The sequence below is a fragment of the Triticum aestivum genome, chromosome 7A (assembly GCF_018294505.1).
Source record: "Triticum aestivum cultivar Chinese Spring chromosome 7A, IWGSC CS RefSeq v2.1, whole genome shotgun sequence".
Classification (NCBI taxonomy): Eukaryota; Viridiplantae; Streptophyta; class Magnoliopsida; order Poales; family Poaceae; genus Triticum; species Triticum aestivum.
The window spans coordinates 719961182-719985650 of record NC_057812.1 but is presented as its reverse complement, the minus strand read 5'-3'; the positions used below and the strand labels follow the sequence as shown (position 1 = coordinate 719985650).

Below are 24469 nucleotides of genomic sequence, written 5' to 3'. Positions count from 1 at the left end.
CCTTGGGCCAACACGGCCAGATCGCATTTTGCACGAGAAATTACACACCATGTTTCGTTGACATGTGGTCCCGTTCCAACATATCAGTGAGACGACGGCGAGTAGTAGGAGTATTTCCGAACGGACGTGTAGGACCGGGCGCCTCTTTGTGAACCATGGCAAACTCGCAACCATCCATCGACTCTTCGTCTTTCCCTCTCGATTTGGAACTACTGTCGCACGCTCTTCCTCTCTCTCCTCCATTTTCCTTCAACCCTTCACCCTTTCTTCTGCCATTGTTCGATCTTCTTCTCCATGGAGGGAACAGGCCGAAAACGACCCCGTTATTCTTGCCCCGATCTAAAAGATGACATGGTGGAGGAACTTATTGATCGGTGCGACATCATCACCTCGGCTAGCATGGCAGGTTCGTTCAAGCCCATTCTCGACTCAACTAATAACATCATTACAAAGAACCCAAAAGTCAAGGAGCGGTTTGATCTCCCCTATCTTCTTCGCCGTGATCCTGATGACTGGCGCCGGCACGATGGAGGCCTCGCCCTGTGCCAGTTGATGCCGCTTGATAATGATACGTATGATGTTAAGATGCCATCGCTTGAGGGCAAGGCTTGGGCGGGCGCAAATGGAGATTGGGTTGTTTACATTGGGTCCAACTGCGAGTGGGAACTTGTGAATGTGTACACTCGTGACTGGGTTCCACTTCCAAAAATCTCAGCAGACTGCCCAGAGGTTGAGCACACCGGTATTGTACGCCCGTTCAAATACGATCATGGTGACTGTCTTCTATGGAAGATAGCAATTTTTCGAGTTCCCAACCGCTCTTGGAATTACAACAACTATCAAGTTGTTGCTATCTTCGACAAGCTTGTTGCCGTCCTTCGTGGTTTGACTCGATGGATATTGCTCAAAAATCAGTTTGTGTACACGGATGAGTACTGTGATGCAATTCAATACGAGGGCCTTGTGTTTGCCGCCACCACTCGTGGCACTGCTTTTGCATGGGATCCTCGTAGTTTCGATACATTTGTCTTCCACCGTAATTATAATTGTTTCATCCACATGCATGCGGGTTAGCAAATTTCCCATTACTAATTAACCTTCTTCTTGTGTTTCCAAGGTCCTGTGAACATCCCACCACCTATACTTGAAAATTTTTATAACCAAGGGGGAGATGACGATGGTGATGATCACGAGCATGAGGACGAGCAGAACCCATATACTCAGTGGCGTCTGGCAACTAATTCCGATGAATCACCTCTTCTTGTGTATATACAGCCCACTCATGATGTTACTACTAAGGAAGCAGGTGTAGTCTCCCATGGTCGCACTCTCTGGACCTATTCCAACACCCGTTGCATGGTATTCGGGATGGATACTAGTGTGCTAGCGCCACCTCCTTAACCCTGGTACAGAATTGATAGTCTTGGAGAAAACTCGCTCTTCCTTGGACAAAACTATCCCATGATGGTGAAAGGCGATCCAACTGCTGTTGACACAACGTTAATAGTACCATTTATGAGAAGCAAATGTGTCTATACCTCGGACATTTGGGTGGTTCCCTACCCTGGTACTGATATAGGAGGCAGGGGCGGACCTAGGATAAAAACTGACTGGGGCGCTCGTCTATGTAAAACTCATGAACATGTTTACACAATCGTATAAATGTATAGCACATTTCATGCATAAAAAAATCTAGCATTTTTCCTATAACAATAAGATACTTCATCCACGTTCAAAACAGAAGATACTTCATCCACTAATAACATCACAAATTTACCATTAAAATAAACAAACCTTACACTTTATATCCCAGTTTTTATATGTAGCAAAAGATAATATTTGTCTGACATAAATGCCAACAAGTGATACATCATCTAGTAGTAACATGATAGGTTTGGCACTAAACTGAAGTAATCTTACAAGAAGGCTTTATATCCCAATAATTTCATAGGTGGCAAAAGGTAATATTTGTCTCCAAGACATATGGCATTACCTGTGAAGAGAAAACACAGATTAGGACAATGCATTTGAATACTATGGAGATGGTAAATATAAAAAGGGTGGAAGGTATTAGACCATTACGTTTCATTTCTCCCACGACGATCTTTCATCTTATGGAAACAATCAACAATCACTTCATTGGTAATTGTGTCCAGCAGCTCCTTCTCCACGAAGCAAATTAGGCTATGGCTCAAATAATCATCACCAATTTTGTTACGCAAAGCATTCTTCACAATCTTCATCGCTGAAAAACATCTCTCGACAGTGGCAGTGGTAACAGGCAGAGTTAGAGCTAGCTTCAAAAGCCGATATACCAAAGGATATGAGAGATTCTTCCTAGTATCCACCATCAGTTTAGCCAAGTCACTTATTCTGTCCAAGCTAGAAAACCTTGTATCATGGAGTATATTATCTATATAGAGTCCAAGCTCATGCTCCAGAGTCACCATATCTTTGTGATTGAAGTCATCAGGATAAAACTTTGCTAATTTCAGTAACTTCTCCTTGTCAAAATGACAAAATAAATCACTTGGGCTCAAAGCAGACATGCATAGAAGCAACTCAGAATTTACCTCATTAAACTCTTCTCCTAACAGATCGAGCACAGCAAAGAAATAGTCAACATGATAATAATGTTCATTGCTAATTCCAGTCTTTTGTCGTGGCTTCTTTGGGTTAACATAGGCATCTTCCATGTCAAGCACTGGAATGTCATGCTTCTCACAAAAACAACATACCTTCTTCATAAGGGAATCCCACCCCTCATTGGTTCTGAGTTTTTCTAACTCTCGTTTTGTTGATTCCACATCTAAAATAGCATTTACAATGTCTTTATTCTTTCTCTGTAAGGTTTTTGATAGCCCATTTGTTAAAGCTAATATCATCATCATCATGTGTAAGAAAAATGCAGAATCAAAGGTCTGGAAATATTTTAGAAGACCTCTAGCTTGCCGCCTCTTTCCGGTATCTGTGCCATCTTTCTCGACATATTCTAGTACTTTGACCATAGATGAGAACATCTTGGACAAACCCAACAGTGTTTTATAATGGGAGTTCCATCGAGTGTCACCTGGTCTTTGAAGAGATAATTCTTGATTCAGTCCAGTCCCTGTAGCAATCTCTCCACATCCTATTGATTTTCTCACTTCTTCTTGGTGATGCTCACGAAGTTGGTCTTTTCTCTTGCAAGACGCGCCCACGACATTTAGCAAAACTGAAACCATATCAAAGAAATCTCCGACCTCGAATATCTTCTTTGCAATAGCCACAACAACCAAGTTGAGTTTATGAGCAAAACAATGTACATAATATGCTGATTTGTTCTCATTCATAATTTTAGCTTGCAAACCATTAAACTCACCAGACATATTACTTGCTCCATCATAACCTTGGCCTCTAACTTGTTCAAGATTCAGCCCAAGTTGTGAAAATAATAAATCTATGCAAGACTTGAGATAAGAAGTTGTTGTCTCCTCCACATGAACAACACCAACAAACTTCTCTTGGACCAGTCCACACTTATCAAGATATCGGAGAACAACCGCCATTTGTTCTTTGTCAGAAACATCCCTACACTCATCAATGAATAAGCTGAACACATCATTACCAATTTCTTTCATCACATGGCCTAGTACTTCTTTTGCAAAGCACTCGGTAATATCTCTCTGAATTTTGGGAGACAACATTTGATTATTATTTGGAGCATTCTTGAATGCCTTAGCAACAACATCATTTTGCTTAATAGTGTAGTCCATCAACTCAAGGTAATTTCCTTTATTTTCAGAATCTTTAGATTCATCATGGCCATGGAAAGGTTGTCCCTGATGCAACAAGTATCGACAAACATCAATTGCGGCATTTAACCGGATGAGATGCTCATTCTTTTCAGTTTGGCTTTGTCTATTCCTGGCTGCAGGGATTGATTGATCTTGCTTTAATAGATCCTTGCAATCCTTGAGTGCTTTGTTGTGAAAGCTGTTACGATCACCAACGTGAGTTACAAATCTCTCTGTCTTGTTCCAATAGTTGAAACCTTCTACTACAAATGCATCATGCCCATGGTGGCTGTCTTTAATGTTGTCCCTAAACAAATAGCAGCATAAGAAATAGGCTTTGTGCTCCTTCTCGCTGTACTCTAGACAATAAGCATAATCATCATACCAATCCGAATTGAATCTCCTCTTCTTTTTCTTCTTCCCAATCTCCCTGTATGGAAATTCCAACTTGCGGGGCTGATTAGGTCCCCAAATCAAATACTTCCTTCTTATCTCGTCACGTTGGTTGGGGTGATAATCTGCCATTCGCTTCCTTTTAGCTGGATCGCGAGGGAGCTTATTCAAATCAACTAGTTCTGGCACAGCAGAATTATGTTTTGCTGCAGGTCTTGATGCATTACTACTGCCACTTGAATTGTTGCTGGTGATAGCCCCCTAGGGCTGGGTGGTGGTGTTGGCATTTGTTGATTTCTTTATCAAATACTTCTCCATTATCTTCCCTTCTCTTCCCTATCAAATAATGGAAGCACAAATTGTAAAAGTTCAGATACAAAACATTCTAGTGGAGCAGACTAGCAGGCCAGCAAAAGTACTAGTAGTAGAATGGCATGCCAGATTGAATTTCATAGAAATTTTCCAAGTACAAGTAGTGTGTCACACTAATCCTATAATTTTTTGGTGGAACCAACTGTACATGGCTACATGTCTGATAGAGACATAGAGTAGTACTACTATACTAGTACGAACTGCAAGTTTTCATTTGATTTGATATGAGATAAACCATGGAATCAATTGAAGAATAAGGACCAGAGTGTAGTTAGGCAACAACAAGCAAAATAAAGAACTAAGAAGTATCTCTGTAGTCTGCACCTAGGGGAGTTTAGTAGTTTGGGATAAGGAGATGAGGAGATGCTACAGACCTGATCAGAGATGAGTTGCTGAGGATGTTCCGTTCATCCGTTGCTGCTGTACACCCGTCGACGGTGGCGCCGCTGCTGCTGGCGGCGGGCGGCCGGTGGCCGGCGACCGGATGGCACAGGACTGGCACCCGCCAAGCCACGATCCACCAATGGTCCAACTAAGCGGCGGCCGAGGGCTTGCCTCTTTGTTTTTCTCGCTATTAATTGTGAGCTCCTAGAGTGAAGCGGCAGGCGGCAGCAGGGTACACGCACGCCTTTTGCCTTGAATTTTTTCCTTGATTAGCTTTTTGTATTGGGCTTTATAGAAAGGCCGAACTGGAAGGGAGTGGGGGCACCTGCTATAGCCCGACTAGGGGCCTACTCGCTAGCATCGGGACGTAGTATGAAGAGGACAATGAATCGAGTGGGGTCCTAGGCCCCCAATCGCCACAACATGCGTCCGCCCCTGATAGTAGGCCGCTTCAGCCTGGATGATCAGTCCTGCGTTGGTTTCCAGATCGACAATCGATGGCCCGTCCCAGAGAATCACTTGTGGTTCAAAGCAAGCATTTCCAACACCGAGGAATGGTTGAGTTGAAGTTCATTTCATTGCTTGTTATTTGTTGTGTGGTGAAAACTTTAGTATTTATAATGTATCCTTGTTGTCGATGTGGGGGTTGATGACTTGTTGTATGTAATAAAATGATATGCGTGTGATAAACTTACTAAATTTATTAATGGCTTTCGACTCGCTTCTCTAAATTTGTACTAGCTTCACATGCTTCGCGCGTCGGGCGGGTGTTTTTATTGTAGCCATATGTTAATGTGTTCGTTGTACGTAAGCAGCACCTCAAATCCTCGATACTAGTACTATGTAGTAGGAGTAAGTAGAAGGAGTAATAGGGTGGCATGGGCCAGAGCAAGCATTCACGTCCAGGAGTACGGCACACGCCACCACCACGACATCCATCTAACACCATATTATTTCTTGGAGTCCGTGCTAGAGCAATCTCTTCAACCTCGTCGTTTCTCCAACTTCAGCCATCGCGCAGCGGGCGAGGTGGGGGTTTGCCGATAGTCGGTTTCCTTAACTGCGGTCCCACTTGTAAGGCCAACTCCAACGCACGACCCCAAATGCACCTCCGTTTTGCACGAAGTCCAATGATAATTTTCACTAGAAAAGCAAGAGCAAAGAAAACAAGAACCACAAGAATACATTTTACTACTCCTGTAAGTTGGATTAGTGCCTTCTCGATGCATTCATTGTTGATCTGCGGAGGCTCGATTAAGTTAGCACAACTAGTCTAATTCGAGAGCAGAACCGAAGATTTGGTCGGGTTCTTCCTCCTTTTGCCGACACGTGGGACATCCAGCATCCAGGTCGTGTCATGAAAGAAATAGAGTGGTAGTTGAAGCCACGAGATGTGCATCTTGGGTTAAACTGTAAATAGAATCTTACTACTCTTGAGTAACTCCAAAAGCGGCCACCGAAGATCTTTATTGGATTTGTTTTTCATCACCAGCATGTCGAGGTGAAAGATGTGCAGGTTCAGTGGGTCCTCTTGCGTTTTCACTGACATGTGGGGCCGCATGTGAGCAAATAGACGATAGGCTCCGCGCGTCCGCTGGCTGGCTGAGAAGAGAGATAGAGTAGGGCTGAGCACGGACTGCAGGAAATTTGTTCTACGTACCTCGATATAGGCTCGATATAGTGGGGTGGCATGGGCCATAACTAGCATTCACGTCTAGAAGTACGGCGCACGCCACCCACACGAGTCCCATCCGACACCAATTTTCTTGGAGTCCATGCTACAGCCATCTCTTCTCCCTCCTGTTTTCTCAGCCATCGCGCGGTGGGCGGGGTGGGGGTTTGCCGATAGTTGGTTTGCTCAACTGCGGTCCCACTTGCAAGTGAAAATGCAACACCGCACGCATTCCCGCTTGAGCGGCGTGCCGGACCAACCGTGTGGGGGTGCGACACGAAAACGGCAGGATTTTCCTTTTGAACTCGTAACTTGTAAAATTTGGTTCTGCTCCATGGCGCGACCGATAGATAGAAAATAATGATTTTGCCTAGAGTAATGAGAAGTTTGGTTCTGGCGCCGTTCATGCATGGAGTATGTACGAAAATTATGAAGTTGATGCGAAAGGTAAGATAATTACTGTAGTATCATATACTACTACATGGATTTGACGGAAAGATAAAAATACATACGGATCCATCAACGTTCAACGACATCCTCACGCCCTAGTGCGCCGGGTCACCAACCGACGTGTGAGGAGCAGCGGCGTTGGCGGCGAGCTCAACGTGCTTCTGAACAGTGCCATCCAAGGTTGCCCTGCGCTCCAAGAAGGCCAGTATCCTATCATCCTCCTCTTGCATGTAGTAGTCCTTGTGGACGATTTGCGCATAGATGTGGGTGATTATGTCGATGGTGTCTTGCTGTGGCAGGCGCAGCGCGGCGAGCGCGACCTCGAGATGGACATTCTCCGGCGCGACGGCGGGCAGTCGCAGGGCCACCAGTGCGTCGAAGAGGTTGTTACTCATAGTGGCCGTTGAGGGTGGCGGGCATCGCAGAGCCTGAGCGCGTCGGCTGGAGGCTTACGTCAAAGTCGTCCGCAAGCTTCTTGACGACGGTGAACTTGTCGAGGAAACCAACGAGGACCTCGTCGAACAAGGAGACGAAGTTGTCGTCCAAGCGGCCCCTCGCCCTGGCGGCCTCAAGCAATACTACCTGGAGAAGTTCCTCGGTGCCGGGCCGCAGGCCAACGTCGTGGACCATCTGGCAATTCGAGTGATCACTCAGCCCTTGGTTAGCGTGCGTAGGTGCATAGGATTTCGTACTACTCCTCGGCCCTCTACTGCACCTGCCTTTGGCTGTATGATAGGTGGGCCAGCCACCCCCTGGGGCCACGTTTCATTCACCCAAAGGCAGTTGCCGTAAGTCAATGAAGCTGCGTCCCCCTCCGTACTGGTGCAGTATAGTCATCTCACCGGACCTCTAGTTGGGGCCAGACGAGAGAAGTTTGATGTTTACTGGTTTATTGGTCCCCTTTGCATTTTGCGCCAAGTTTTGACCTTTGATTTAACTAATAAAATGTTAATGCATGTAAACAAAAATGTTGTGTAAGTCACCTTACGAAAACCAAATAATCCCAAAATAATTAGGCATGATGCATTAACTCCCTCCTTGTTTCTTATTTCGTGACATGTTAACCAATGAGAGATGTGGGCCGTGCATGCTTTCAATGACTTGAGACTACCAAACATGACATGCAGTGTGTAGTTCATTGCATGTAATCCTATTAGTACTCTAGTTAGGAGTAGCAAAAAAACATTAAGTTCTCTCGCCAATATGAATAAAACACCATGTATTTATTTATAGAGGGAGTAGTACATTTTTGGTGACATGCATTACTAGATATTGCTAGTCAAATACTAAAATCCAGATGGACGTGGTAGTACTCCTAAATCCAGACGGTGGTGCTACTAGTACTAGTAGTAGTACTACCAATGTAGTAGTAGGAGTACTAGCACTGTACTACCCGTTGGTCAAATTATTACGTGTTGCTCCTCACAGTGAAGTGACAAGACCCTGTGCCGGAGATGACACCTGAGTATAGGCGTCGTGTTCGGCATACCATAGTCAGCCTCACCGTCTGCAGTCACTATCATCATGGCTGTAGAGCTAGCCTGCTTACAACTAGCCATGTTCGACATAATTTCCCGTGCGTAGATGCCCGTGCATTGCATGGAACACCAAGATTGGGGGTGGACGGCTCCGGCAGCGGCCATCGCGCCAGATTTTTCCACGGCCTTCTACTCCTAGATGTGGTGGGGAGGAGATGAGGCTGATCGTGAGAGACAAGGAGTTGTTTCTAAATAGGGAACAAGTGCGGGCATCTTTTTGCAAAAATGGAGAAGCTTGGTTTGTATGCGTCAGATCTAGATCCGACGGCTATTAGTGAAAGATGGGAGCACAACATCATCACCAACTCAGGACATGTTTGATTCGCGGGATTTTGAAAACGCAGGAATAGGACACGGCAATATTACAAGTTTCAAACTGATATTACAAATGTTAGGAGTAATGCTGCACCTACGAAGAGGGAATTACTAGGAAGTTTACGTAAGAACTTTCGTTAGTTTAGGTGGATGCAGCATTATTGTACAAACTAAAATCCACCACCCTGACAAGTCACTAATGGGCAAATAAGTTTTCGAGTCTCTGGCCACTTGATGTTTCAAAAACAAATTCAGCTTCTGCGGAGACTTTGTCATTTAGGCTTAGACGCTTGCGGTGATCAGCACACCATTCATTGTTGCGCCAGAGAACGCCAAACCTCATTACCTTGAGCACACTTGCCTCCAGAACAAAGAACCTGGCCAATTTAATCTCAGATGTGCTACCTCAGTAGTCGATCAAATCAATTTCTGTAAGATGGAGATCAAGGCATTCGATGAGATTGTTATAGTGCAGCACATTTTTCACTTTCAGGTCTTTTTTTATCTGTAAAAGAAGAGAACATATTAGAGCAACTGGCTGCATAAGATTGTCGTGTCATCAAGAGGTACAAATATCATTCGGTCATACGATAGGGTTGGCTGGGTAGTGATATTTTTTCACTCTCTCTCTCTCTCTCTTTCTGTTTCCTATCATTTAACTAGGAGCACGTGAAGAGCTTGGGCATTTGTTGCCTTTGCACTATGTGGCCGATGCCATATTTCGCAAAAGTATGCCACATAACACGCATCAATGTCAAATCAAAAGATTTTGGCACCGCTCTCGCGATGTGAGAGAGTTGGCACCGCTGTGCACACAGACTCACATGTATAAACAAATCAATCAAACCAACTACACCATCCTCTCACTCTCCCAAACAAGTGTTTTTTTATTGCCTCAGTCCTCTCTCTCTCTCCCACGCAGTGTTTTTTCATTGCATGAGTTAATTTGGCACCGGAGCAAAGTAGGTGATCCAAATTGGGACACCAGGTGAGCAATGGAGGGGCATCGATGCCAAATGCATCACAAGTGAATTTGGCACATGTTTTGGCCTACATAGCCCACTTTTGTAATACTACCTCGTATTTAGTATAAAATTTTGACCATAGATTTACCTAAGAAAATGCCAATGCATGTCACTAAAAATTACACCATTTGAAATTATGTTCAAATACGAATCCAACGATATAGTTCTTAGTGACATGCATTAACATTTTGTCAGTTAAATCTATGGTCAAATTTTGATACTACAAAATTGGAAGAGTAAACCAGGACGGAGGTAGTACTTGTTCTTAGGGTAACCATAGAGTTTGGAGTAGTCTAAGTTACTTTCCACTATGACTAGCCTAGGCTACTATAGTAGTACAGCATAAAAACGATGCAGGTGATCACATGAGAAAAATTCTAAAAACATTTCTTTCAGTGCAGTGCGTAGATGCAGTTTTGTACACTACACTTGTCATCGTAATTTGGTTTCAACTTACTAGCGTGCGGGGTGCTACCCCGAGTGGTTTCAACTTTGTTTACTTCACCGCGTGTCAGATGGGTCTCTAGTTTACTTATTTTCACCCACTACCACATGGGCCAACACACGAAGATACAGAACACGAGCTAACAAGGCAGCATGTGGATTGGTTGACCAGTCAACTAAACAATATATGAGCTATACGCTGACACAGTGAGCGTATAATCCGTCGGTATAGAGAGTTCGAGTGAGAGGGGAGGCCCATGAGAGATAGCAGAGAGAGAGAAGGAGCTACTCCCTCCGTTCGATAATGTAGTTCCAACATTTTTTTAAGTCAAACTTTTGAAACTTTGACCAAGTTTATAAAGAAATTACTTATATCTACAATACCAAAGATAAATGATAGTATGAAGTAAGTACATGTTGTGATGAATCTAATGAGCGTTCCAGATGTAAATGTTTTTCTCCACATATACCTGGTCAAACATTTCTGAGGTTTGACTTTTCAAAACATCCATATGCTTATGGACGTGACAGAGTCCCTAACAAGAGAGAGAGAGAGAGAGAGTGAAAAAAGTGTGTGTGCGTGTGTGAAAGAGACATGGACAACACACGATAAAAGTAGAGAAAAAGCGTGCGTGTCTTATGCAAACATATCACACATGCATCTTCGACAACGGAGGCAAAGTGAGGAGATAGTGTGTGGTTGTTTGGAACCAAGAGAGCAAGACCCCTAGCACGTGGCCAAGAGGGGTTTGACAAACAAGGGAGAAAGGTCGAGAGAGACGTACAGAGAAAATGCAGACATGGGGAGGAGATAGTGTATGTTTGTCATAGAGAGTTCCCCTGGAGATCGTGATGGAACTACATGGGTGGGAGATTGAGTGACAAGGTGTGTGCGCGATAGAAGATGCCCCGAGAGATATCGAGATAGACGTATGGATGGAAGGAGACAATACGTGTGTTCCTGATGGCTAGTAAGAGATAATCATACTTAGGAGGGGGGAGTGCTTGCGCCTATGATGGATTGAGGGATTATGGTACTTAGGGGGGTGCGTGTCACATGGAGAGAGAACAAGGGCAGAGAGTGTTGGATGGGTCTATATGTATAGCGCGAGCGAGACATGTGTATGTGTGAACCAGGGAGATATAAGGCCAGTTTGGCTTGCGTCCCGAGCATCTTTTGCCTGGCTTGGGGTTGTGACTGGATTTCATGCATGCTTGTTTGGTTGCTACCCTGTGAAAAAGAAAGCCCGCTTGGCCTAGGTTCCCTTGCACTTTAATTAGCCTGGCTGAACTCCAGACACTGCAAGTAGCCTGGCCCAGGCGACCGATTTCGAACGCCCGGTCATGCCTGGTCGTGTGGCCACGAGGCTAACAGCGACATGGATGGATATTAGCATTAAATAATTGATGCATGAATTGATTGATGGGACGTTGATGCTTTGCCTGGCCCAGGCATGAACCAAACGCTTCAGCACCACATAAGCCTGGCCAGGCAGAAATATTTTACATCTCACGTCCACACCAGGCAGTACCGGCCATCAAGGCATGAGGTTCAGGTCACGAACCAAACTAACCAATAAAGTTTGAGAGAGATTGAGGAGCCCCAATAAGGCTGAGTGGTGCGTCAGATAGCTGAGAGGGGGAAAGAGATATTCCATCCGCTCGATAATGCAGTGCATGTAAATTTTTTAGACGTCAAACTTTGGAAAATTTCATCAGGTTTACGCAAATGTTATTTATATCGACAATACCAAAGATACATCATACAAAATTACATCTCATGGTGAATCTAATGGTATGTGTTTGCCGTACTAGATGCAATTCTTTTTCTCCATGTACATGGTCAAACTTTGTGATGTTTGACTTTCCAATAAATCTAAATGTTATGGACCGTGGAGAGTGCCTCGGTCGAGACAGATCAAGTGCGTGTGAAGGAGAATGATTAAGTGTGCAAAAAGAGTATGTGTGTGAAAGAGAAAGTGACAACAAACGATAAATTAGAGAGAGTGTGTGTTTTTTCGTTTCTTATGCGAACATATCACGCATGCATCTCCGAGATGGAAAAGCGATGCGAGGAGATATATGAAGATAGCTAGAGTGTGATTGTTTGCAACGGAGAGAGACACCCCTGTAGCACATGTCCAATAGAGGTGTGGCCAACAAGGAACAAAGGTCGAGAGGGACACATGGATGGCATGGACGCATGGGGAGGGAGAGAGGGTGTGTTTGTGATAGAGAGATCTCGTCGAGATCGTGAGGGGACTATATGGGTGGGAGATCGAGGGATTGTGTGCGCGATAGAAAGATGCCCCGAGAGAAATCGAGATAGACCATGCACATGTTTGTGATGGAGACTAAGATTAGCTAGTCATATACATAGAGGGGGGACTGCGTGTGCCTAAAATTGAGTGAGAGACCATCATACTTGGCTAGCTGGACATGAGATGGTGTGTGTGCGCGTGTGAGATGGGGAGAGAACGAGGGGGAGAGATAGAGTTTTAGATGGGCCTATCGAGTGCGAGTGAGATATGCATGTGTATGTGTGACCCAGGTGGATGGAGAGTTTGAGAGAGGGGGGAAGAGCTCCGAGATGACATAGTGGTGCGGTGAGAGAGTTACAGGCAAAGAGCCAAGGAATCTGTGTGCGTACGATGAGTGCACCCAAGATATCTAGCTTGGACTAGCTAGAGTATCATACATAGTGTCGAGAGAGACCTATAGATGGTGTATATATGCATGCGAACTAGAAAGACCCCCCCACACACACAAAGAGAGAGAGAGAGATGGAGAGAAAGGGAGAGGGACGAACAAGGTTTTTGTGTCGGATGCGTGCGACAGAATTGAAGATTGTCGGCGAGAGAGAGAGAGAGACAGAGAGAGAGAGAGAGAGAGAGAGAGAGAGAGAGAGAGAGAACAGGAGTTCGGGAGAGGGGGAGGTCGCCTTTTATGCATCAAAGACTGATATAAACCATGTTTCGATATAAACTTGCATTCAAATATTTAAATTGGAGAACATGTTGTCTGCAATCCACACATGAATAGATATATGTGTATATCAAACAAGTTCATTAATTTGACTTTCAACATGTTCATGGAGTACTATAATACTGTACAACATGCTACTCGATCGAGGTGTTCAATTTTGGATTTAGTTCACTATTTTGACCTACTGAACGAGATATTTCATTGAATCGAGATATTTCATTTTGGGTTTGATTCGCATTTTTGCGTGGGTCAACTATTTGCCATATAGTAAATCGCTAGCAACGAGCATGTAAAAACACATTACTCCCGAGCATCATCTCTCCATCTAAAAAAGAAGTGGCTAGCTAATATTTCAAAATTTGATCCGAATCGACTTGGTAAGGTAGATGTGGATGCTCGTTCTCCCAAAATTTGAACGAACCGTTAAACATCCTCTCTGCTCGGTGGAATTTGCCCAAGCAAATAAATGGGAGACGCGAAATTACCGTCCTATGTGGGACACGCATCAATTGGCCCGTTGTGCATCGAGGGTAGGTTCGTAACTTCATCCAAGCGCGCCTTCTCCTCGGCCGAAATGGCATGTGCCGAATAATTCATAAACCATGGTCGGCAAAACATGCTCTCCTCGCCTGAAATAGCTCGCGCCCACTATTTCAAAACACGCTCTCCTAGCCCGAAATCGCTCGCCCGCACTATAGTTCAAAACACGCCCTCCTCGCCCGAAATCGCTCCCGCCCAGAGAAGCAAAGTTACTCTACTATCCCCGACCCTCAGTACACAGACCCAAGCCGAGAAGCCTATAGGCAAGGGTAGAACTGTAACTCCCCCTCACATTTCAGACAAATGCGTCTGTAAGACATGGTTCCACTCCCCTCCCAATATCCCCCGCCCGCCCCCATTCATACCTCGTGGGCGCCAAATCACCTTCTCCCCGGGAAGCTCCCTTCTCCCGAGCCGCGAAACCTCATCCCCACCTCCATGCCGCCCCCACCGCACCAATTTCATAGCCGCCCTCTTCCCTAATGCCGGAGATGCTGTCCATTTGCCGTCGTGCACTGGGCCCTGTGCCTCTTACTTCGTGTTGCTGGTGTTGCCTCGACAACGGCCGCGTGAACCATACCGGAGCCGATTCACCCTCGTCGTTGTTCACGGCGCTAGAGCGGCTCCAACTTCGGATCCGTCCAGAGTCCTGGCGCTGCTTCGGCGTAGCCGTCGACCATTGCGACATCACTCTTTCCCTGCCGCCGGTCGCCACCGCAACCGCGCCGGCCTCACCGACTCGGCAGCTGGACCTGCCTACTTCACCATGCCGCCAGATAGGTCGCACCCTCATATCAAATCACTTTATTTAGGCGTCAGTTGTCTGAATTTTTATTTTGGGCCAATCGATTTGCAATGGGAAGCAGCACCCGTCGAGCCGGCGGAGCTCCTAGGCTGCCGGTTGGCTAGTGTCTAACGTAAGGGTGCGGGGCCACAAAATCGCCGCAGAAGCAGCGCTTAGATGGCTATCTTTTAGAGTTGCGTGGGTTGGCTGCCGCCGCCGGATCTGGATGACGGGGAGTCTTTGTGGATTGGCCCGGGGGTGGCGCAACCACGGCAGTGCAGTGGGGCGGGGAGCGGGGTTTTGGCCGGGGCCATGGATGGCGGAGGCAGGCTACTCTGCCGTTGGTCGCTGGCTCTTCGGGAAGATTCCGAACAGTGTCAGCCGGGAGGCACAAGACGGCCAGCCATCCAGCGTAGATCGGACAGTACCAAAATAAAATAAAATCGTGTGACCCCAATTTAGTCTTCAGTCAATAGACGTGTGACCACTCTCGTACCTTGCTGTTGATCTCTTAGTGTATTTCTTCAGATCAAAGAGATATGTCGTTCTTAACATTATGCGTTATCCGCATCTTCAGACACACCGTCTTCCGACTCACCGCAGTTGCTCCAACAAGGGAAGCATACGCCAGAAGGGAGCTATAGTCCCCACTCAACAGTTCCCTGCATCGAATGCGCATGCCCGACATGCACAGCCACAACAACTGCAGGGCCATCGACAAGTCAGCACATGATGCTCACTCCTATGGATAGCAGCCAGATAGGTTGTACCCTCATCTTACTTGTGTGCAACATTTATGGCTTTGTTATTCATTTAAGCATGGAAAATAGATCATCACATTTCACTGTATATTCATGCTGATCTCTTACGGGTCTTGTTCAAGAGTTAACGTTGTTCCATAGTTCAGCTAAGATACTTGTTCTTTAGGTAACACTGTTCCATAGTTATCATCCATCAGCCAATGCTATCCCACAGGCTAGTGATTATAATATTATACCACTTCTAGTATTTCCTATGTTGTTCTTTAATACTTTTGTGTGCCATCTAGTTGCTTAAAATTCATAATATCGTTCCTAAAGGAGATGATCTTAGCGGGAGGAAAGTACTTGGAAATAAAGGCATCTTTACACTTATTCCATGAATCAATACTATTTTTAGGCAAAGATGAAAACCAAGTTTTAGCATGATCCCTAAGAGAGAACGGAAATTGCTTCAACTTAACAATATCATTATCCACATCTTTTTTCTTTTGCATATCGCACAAATCAACGAAATTATTAAGATGGGATGTGGCATCTTCATTGGGAAGGCCGGAAAATTGATCTTTCATAACAAGGTTCGGCAAAGAGGTATTAATTTCACAAGATTCAGCATTAGCATTGGAAGAAATCAAAGTACTAATAAAATCATTGTTGTTGGTATTGGAAAAGTCACACAATTTGGTGTTATCTTGAGCCGTCGTGACAAAGCAAGCAATCCAACACACGAGCACACAAAAAGAAAACGAAGAAGACGAACAAAAGAGGGGCGAAGAAAAGGCGAATCTTTTCGAAAATCGTTTTAGAAGTGGGGGAGAGGAAAACGAGAGGCGAATGGCGAATAATGTAATGCGAGGGATGAGAGTTTATGATGGGTACTTGGTATGTCTTGGCTTGGCGTAGATCTCCCCGACAACGGCACCAGAAATCCTTCTTGCTACTTCTTGAGCTTGCGTTGGTTGTTCCCTTGAAGAGGAAAGGGTGATGCAGCAAAGTAGCGTAAGTATTTCCCTCTGTTTTGAGAACCAACGTATCAATCCAGTAGGAGACAACGCGACAAGCCACTGAATACCTGCACAAACAAACACCAACTTGCAACCAACATGACAAAGGGGTTGTCAATCCCTTCACGGTTATTCGCAAAGTGAGATCTGATAGAGATGGATAAACAATAATGTAATATTTTTGGTATTTTTGGTTTATGGAACGTAAAATAAAAGATTGCAAAAGAAAGTAAATAGGAAACTAGAATTGTAGATCGGAAACTTATATGATGGAAAATAGACCCGGGGACCATAGGTTTCACTAGAGGCTTCTTTCAAGAAAGGAATTATTACGGTGGGTGAACAAATTACTGACGAGGAATTGATAGAAAAGTGCAAAGTTATGACGATATCTAAGGCAATGATCATGAATATAGGCATCATGTTCGTGTCAAGTAGACCGAAACGATTCTGCATCTACTACAATTACTCCACATATCGACCGACACCTGCCTGCATCTAGAGTATTAAGTTCATAAGAACAGAGTAACGCATTAAGTAAGATAACATGATGTAGCGAAATTAACTCAAGCAATATGATGAAAACCCCATCTTGTTATCCTCGATGACAACAAGACAATACGTGTCGGTTGCCCTTCTGTCACTAGGATCGAGCACCGGAAAATTGAACCCAAAGCTAAGCACTTCTCCCATTGCAAGAAAAACCAATCTAGTTGGCCAAACCAAATCGATAGTTCGAAGAGACTTGCAAAGATATCAAATCATGCATATAAGAATTCAAAGGAGATTCAAATAATGTTCATAGATAAGATGATCCACAATTCATCGGATCTCGGCTAACACACCGCAAAACAGTATTACATTGAATAGATCTCCAAGAACATCGAGGAGAACATGGTATTGAGAATCAAAGAGAGAGAAAAGCCATCTAGCTACTAGCTATGGACCCATAGGTCTGAGGTAAACTACTCATGCTTCATTGGAGAGGCAATGGTGTTGATGTAGAAGCCCTTCGTGATCGAATCCCCCTTCGGCAGGATGCCGAAAAAGGCCCCAAGATGGGATCTCACGGGTATAGAAGGTTGCGGCGGTGGAAAAGTGGTTTCGTGGATCCCCTCAAAGTTTTCAGGGTATAAGAGTACATATGGAAGGAAGATCTAGGTCAGGAGGCCACCGAGGGGCCCATAAGGTTGGGGGCGTGCCCCACCCCCCTAGGCGCACCCTCCACCCTTGTGGCCGCCTCATGGCTCTTCCGACTTGCACTCCAAGTTTCCTAAGTGTCTTCTGGTCCAGGAAAGATTATCACGAAAGTTTTATTCCGTTTGGACTCCGTTTGGTGTTCCTTTTCCGCGAAACTCTATAACAAGGAAAAAACAGAAACTGGCACTAGGCTCTAGGTTAATATGTTAGTCCAAAAAATCATATGAAATAGCATATTAATGCATATAAAACATCCAAAACAGATAATATAATAGCATGGAACAATCAAAAATTATAAATATGTTGGAGACGTATCGGTGTACAGGTGGTGCATGCAAGGAGAGACTATTGTCTATCTTCAGGAAACTTTGGAAGAGTGCCACTATGTTGTGATACAATATCTTCTTCTTGTTAGTCTTGCATGATAGGATCAATTCCAGGAATTTGTTCCATAGGAAAAACTTTATCTTTACATTTTATGCTTGTGAGATTTTTTTTCTCACCGGTGCTAAGTAAACGGTCCTCCATCTTTTTTAGTATTGCCTTTTGCTTTGAATAGTTCAAATTCCATTATCAACAACAGACACAGAGGGATTTAATTTCTTGATGACATGATGCTTATGGCACAAGCATTCCCACCTAAAGATAATTTTGATTTCACAACCAAATTACAGGCAGGGTCCTCTTGCGCAAGTTGATCACCAGTGACCGGCAAGCTGGACCGCCTTCTTCAATATGCGTCAGGAGATCCGAGACCCACAGGTGCATCAACAATTGCAGCAGGATCTGGTGGAGCACCTATGGAGGCTCGAGGGAAACACCTAGCTCGACGTGTGATGAAATATGAGTTTTTATTTGTTGAACTATATAATTTGTATTGAACTATTTGTTGAACTATTTGATTTTTATTGATTTTATGTGATGAACTATGTGATAAAAAAATAACTTCTGTTGAATTTGCGCCGAACCACGGCGAATATGGGCCAATTTGCGCCAATAGCGGGCCGATTTTTCGCTGAAAGTGGGCTGAAAAGCGAGCACATTTGCGCCAAAAATGGGCCGATATCGGCGCATGGGGACGACCTAGGGGCGGCGACTAGGAACCCAATGGCCCCCAGAGCCGATTTTAGCGCCGGCTTGCCCCCAGGCGGCGATTTATAAGCCCGGGGCCAACGGCTGGAGATGCTCTTAAGCATAACACAATAATGCACTTTTGTTTCTCATTGGTCCATGGAAAATCTAGCACTTGGCAAATAATGGATTCTCTTTGGAGTACTATACATAATTACAACCTGTAAAACCACTACGTAGGAATGCCACTGTCCTCCTGCCACTGGTAACATGACATCAGTGGTGGGCGGTATATCTATCGGTAGTGGGCACCTATTTGTGCCCGCCAGTGATATCTTACGCCTGCAAAAAGAAAAAACGCTGTCGTGGCAATTTTTATTCCATTTAGAAGTAATATCAGTATCGTGAAGTCATAATTATCACACTTGGAAAAGAAGAAATGCAAAAGTTTTCAACCATGAAGTGCAATCCATGGGCTACGCCCTCCGAAGTGCTGCCGACGACATCTTCCTCTGGGCCAATCGCTGCCCCAACGTCGACCGCAAGAGGATTTTAATTGACTGGGGGATTATGTTGTCACGCCTTGGTGTAACTTAGTGTTTAGTCCCTGCTTTCCGCTCTCCCTCCTGTACATTTTCTCTGTTAAACTACAAAATGAATAAATGAGTTCAGGCTGGCTTTGCCCGCCGTAGTACCATCAAAAAAAAATTATCACACTTAAATAGTACATAGTTTAGTTTGACAACTCTCTAATGTGTTACTTACACATGATAATATAGTAAGTGCATACAACATATATGTTCAATAAAGTGCTAGCACGATACAAGTCCCCGTACCACATTGGGATGGTCACGTAAACTGCTGTGGTGACTATGGGACATTGTACAACAGATATATTTTGTTACCCTCCTCTAATTCCTGAAGAAATAGTAAGAACGTCTTCCCAGTTTGCATCCTCATTCTGTGGCAATATGCATCCAACTTGGACCACTAAAACATTCTGCCCGCCTCCTTCTTGACACTAAGGGTCAAGTCTATGCAATTTTTAACAGCGCCATGTCAAATTGAACTATGCCCTCCACATCGATGGGCAGGTTCGCAGCATGCATGAAGTCGGCCCTTCCCTGATAAGGGATGCACTGAGCATAATTATAAGAAAACAAAATTTAGACAATTGTGGGCGCGAATTTATATACTATACCAAATGATAGTCCACAACACTTTATTGAATGAAAACAGACCGTCCAGTCCATAAAGTCGTCCTGAAGATCTACGCAGATTTCATTGAAAGTGATGTGAACCTTTCTACATGAGTGAGGTGAGCCTTGTGGTACGTACCTAGCCTGGTCTCGCCACACCAATGGAATGCTTGGTTCGTTGCCTACGTTCATGTTATGGAATAGTTCAATGAGTTCAAGTGTAAAACAAGTAGTAAAACTTATGAATCGAAGAATATGGATCGAAGAAAAAACTAGGCATGACTTGTGCTAAAAAGGGAAAACATTGAGTGTCAGAAAATGCTGCGAAACAAAAATTAATCAACGTTTCACCATAATTTCGAGACTCTTTTGAAGCCATGCGTGGTTTGAGCACTCCAAATGAATATGCATGTGAGAACTTCATATGGACAACAGACTAATAAAATAAAATGCTACCAATTATTTACATATATAAAACATCAACCAATATTAAAGATTATGGATCGACAAAATTGGGCATGACTTGTACTAAAAATGGAAAACATTGACGAAAATCCTTTTTGAGCCCGGGCTCATCTGCACCCGTGTTGAATAAAAATCAAAACAAATACTAGAAAAATTCAAAAAATTCCAAATTTCTTTCCCATGGTAGACAATTTGGTGCGTGAGGTCCGACCCAATTTTCAAATGATTTAGACAACTGAGCAACTCTCGGAAAAAATACAAATTTGGGGTATGTAAAACAGTTTACTATTTATGTACTGTTTTGACCCGATTTGTCTTTTTTGCTGAGAGTTACTTAGATGTCCAAATGAGCTAATATTTGGAGCGAACCTGATGCAATAAATTGTCTACCATGGGAAAAAATTGGAATTTTTTGAATTTTTCTAGTATTTTTTCGATTTGTTTTCCGATCTGGTGCAGATGAGCTTGGGCACCGAATTGCTGCACTCAAACATTGAGTGTCAGAATTGTTGCGAAACGAAAATAATCAACATTCCCCCATAATTTCGATATTCTTTTGAAGCCCTTCATGGTTTGAGGACTCCAAATAAATATGCATGTGAGAAAGGAAGAAAATCAACCCAGTGACCTGGTAAAGGTTACCTCTGGTTGACCTGGTCCATCACGTAGCCCGGTGCGATTCTTAACAACTTAACTAGTAATCTTAACAGCTTAAATATGAGCGAAGAATGTGTTTCATGATACATGATGTAGATGGGAGTTTCCTATTAAACGCTCGTTGCAAGGAATAGTGCTAAATTGCTAGAAAACACCCTACGACTTGGATTAGCCCACTTAGAACTTCTTTTTATCCATTGGTTTTTCAGTCTCTGTGTCGATTTCTTGTGTTTTCCATCGTTAACCATCCATTTTCTTAATTGCCCTCATTATTTATGTTTTCCTTTAGATTTTTTTTCAAAATTCATAAATATTATTGGAATTCACTAAAAAATTAAGAATTTTATGAAGGTTTCGTCATATTCACATTTTTAATTTTTTTGAATAATTACAAATATTGTCAACATATTTTTTAAAGAAAGGAATAGTTTTAATATTTGCAAATATTGTTTCAAAATAACACAATTATTATAATATTAGTAATCATTTTTAAAAATCATGAAACTAAAATATAATCCTCAAACATTCCTAAAATTTATGAATATTTGAACAATACATGAGAATTTTTAATGATTTTGAAGTTTAACAAATTCAGGAGGTTCTGTGAAATTAGTGAACACTTTTGAAATATTTGAGCATGATTTATAACCCACACGTTTTTTAAATTAGCTAATATTTCTTGATGTCCACTACTATGAGTATATTCAAATACATGAACTTTTTTAGAATTTGAGAACATTGTTTTACAAATTCAAGAGCTTTTTCAGAATCTATGAATACGGGCATTGGTAGTGCAAAAAACTCGACTCCTTGGATTCCGGATTAGAAGTATCTATGGTTAGGTAGATCGTATTATAAAGGAATGAGGCCCATCGATAGTAGGTGGGTCTCGTTGTTTAAAATTAGTCATCAACTTATAAATGTATAATATTTCTAAATCCATAAAACATTACATATGTACATTCAAAGGAATGTTAATTTTATATATGTGTGAAAATTTTGAAATTATATCATTTAATTTGTTAGTTCAGGAATAAATTTATGTCTCGAAACAAATAGTAGCTGATTTTCCCCAAATGAGAGGTGCTACAGTTTTCGAGGCAAATGAAGTCATTTTTGTACACTTCTATTAAACAAACAAACGTGAACTTTCTTACGTGCACCCCGTAATTAGTCCCACAGCCCCGCACGAACGAACCAACACCACATGATTAGGCCCATACTTTTCAATCTAACAACCATCATTAATCTAATATCTTTATGGGGTACACTTAACAATCACCAATGACTGACCGTGCTTCACCAAGGAGGAAAATACGATACCCCGCGGCTCGCAGCCCCTACACTCACGCGAAAAAAAGAAACTTTCGCTAGGCACACAACGCACCAGGCTGCGCTGTTGACGGACGTTAGCCGACGCCGCAACCACCGCACGGATGAGCCGCCACCAATCATCCTCGACGCACGCAAGAGAAGGATGTCGTCCCCACCGCTCCTCCTTTGCTGGATGCGAGCGCAGGCCGCCGCCCCCACCGCTCCTCCTTTGCTGGATGCAAGTGCGGGCCGCTGCTGCCACCGCCTTCGGTATTCCTCCGGTGACACGGGGTAGGAGGAGATGGCCCCTCCCGTCCTGTCACGCTTCCCGGCCTTGCGGCGCCGCACCGCGCCGCGCCTCTCCTCCCTGTCGTGCTCCCTTGACCTCCAGATCCTAGAGCCATGCGTACGTGACAAGGGCGTTGAAGAGGATGTCGAGGTGTCTTGAGCCGCTTCAGGATTTCCTTCATCCGCATCCTCCATTTAAAGGTATGCACGTTCTACTATCTAATCTTGGTCATGTATAAGATCGGGAACAAGCAATTTGGCTTCCAGCAAAGTATTTCTCTTTAAATTTCTGTGATTTGATATTAAACATACAAGGGTATCTAGATCAGCTGGTGCTTGACGATGTGTTTCTGCCTTTAATAAATTCACACATGCAATTCTTGTAGATTGATTGAACTGTTAAACTAAGTGGATGGAGAAAATGAGTTTGTTCCTCAACAAAAAGGCTGCTATTTAGCACTGCGTTAATGTGACGCCCGGGTAATTAAGCTACAGTGATCCTCTGCTAATGATGCCACGTCATCTCGTTTATAGTTGCTAATCTCGAGTTAGTTCGAAACCGGTTCAACTTCAAATTCAAAAAAACAGGCAAACAATAAAAGTTTTCAAATATTAAAACTAAAATGTTCTGAGTGAACCAAATATTGCATAGATAATTATGGTGGAAAAACCACACATTTATAAAATGTTTAAATACTATGAGATGAATAAAACAGTAGCAAAAATGATTATTTAAATACTTTTTTTATTATTTAATAAAATGTCAAACTAAGTTAATTGGGGTCTAGACTTTTTGTGACTATGGGCTAAGTTGTAATACTAATTTAGATACTAAGTGTATATGTTACTAAAATAGAATGCAAATAAAATAAAGCAGGAAAGAATAAATAAAAGGAAAAGACAAAACAACAAAAGAAAAAAAAGAGAAACCCCCCCTGCCCCCTGGGCGTCGGCCCAGCAGGCCGGCCCATTCGGCCACACACCCAGGCCACCAGGAGGCCCAACCCGCCTCCCTTATCCCCTCCCCACCCCCGAAACCCTAACCACCCACACCCCCACTTGCTCCCTCCCCCTTCCCCCGATCCGGTTCTGGATCGGGATCGGGCCGACGCCCTGCGCCCCCCCCCCCCCACGACGCTGCCGCCCCGTCCCTATCGCCAATCCCGCCGCCCGTCGCCCCAACTCGCCGGCGTAGAAGACCACACACCCACACACGCATACGCACGGAGGAGGGGCGCCCCTGTTCGCTCCCCTCCTCTATGAGCGCCCGTGCCCGAGGAACCGCCACCTACCGGCATCGCCGACGCCGCCATGAAGCTACCGCGCCGTCGTGTCGCCGCCCCGTCGCCGGATCTCGCTTCCCTGACTCCTCCCCGAGCCGCTGCCAGTTCCCTACATCCCGCCGTGAGCCCCGACCTCTCCTCCTCTTCCCCTCGCACTCACGGCTTCGGCCAAGGCCGCGACCGTGCTCGCGTCCCCACGGCCAGTCCGCGCCCATGGTTGCCTCGCGCCCCGTCCTCTTCTTCGTCCCGCGATGCCGCTCGTCGCGCCTGGACACCGCGCATACACGCACGCGCACCACCCCTGTGCCCCTGAACGCGCCCACAGCTGCGCCCCTGCTGTTCGTCTCCCGCGCTAACCGCACGCGCGCCCGACCTAGCCCGCGCCTTGCCAGCTCTACCCGCCGCAACCGCTTGCGTCGCTGCTCACCTCCGTCGACCCCTGCTCTCCTGCAAGCGCGCCGCCCTGCCTACGTCTCATCCTCGCCTCGTCCGCCCCAACCACCGTCCCGGCACCCCGACAACGCCCGCATCACCACAGCCTCGCGGCCTCGC

The 24469-nt window shown here is 44.5% G+C and overlaps 1 protein-coding gene across 1 annotated transcript; it reads right to left on the bottom strand.

Moving 5' to 3' along the window:
- Nucleotides 1-1989: 1989 nt before the first annotated feature.
- Nucleotides 1990-22829, bottom strand: LOC123153869 (zinc finger MYM-type protein 1-like). The gene is made up of 3 exons (XM_044572779.1): nucleotides 22499-22829; nucleotides 2083-4351; nucleotides 1990-1993 (listed from the first exon to the last, which is right to left on the bottom strand). Exons 1-3 carry the CDS (start codon nucleotides 22827-22829, stop codon nucleotides 1990-1992), a joined length of 2604 nt encoding a protein of 867 aa, XP_044428714.1.
- Between the last annotated feature and the right edge of the window lie 1640 nt (nucleotides 22830-24469).

Coding starts and splice junctions, on each gene's coding strand:
- LOC123153869 (XM_044572779.1), bottom strand. CDS start 22,829: ATGGAGGATGCGGATGAAGGAAATCCTGAAGCGGCTCAAGACACCTCG. Junction 4,352..22,498: donor GGACGACATCCTTCTCTTGC/GTGCGTCGAGGA, acceptor CTGCTGTGCCAG/AACTAGTTGATTTGAATAAG.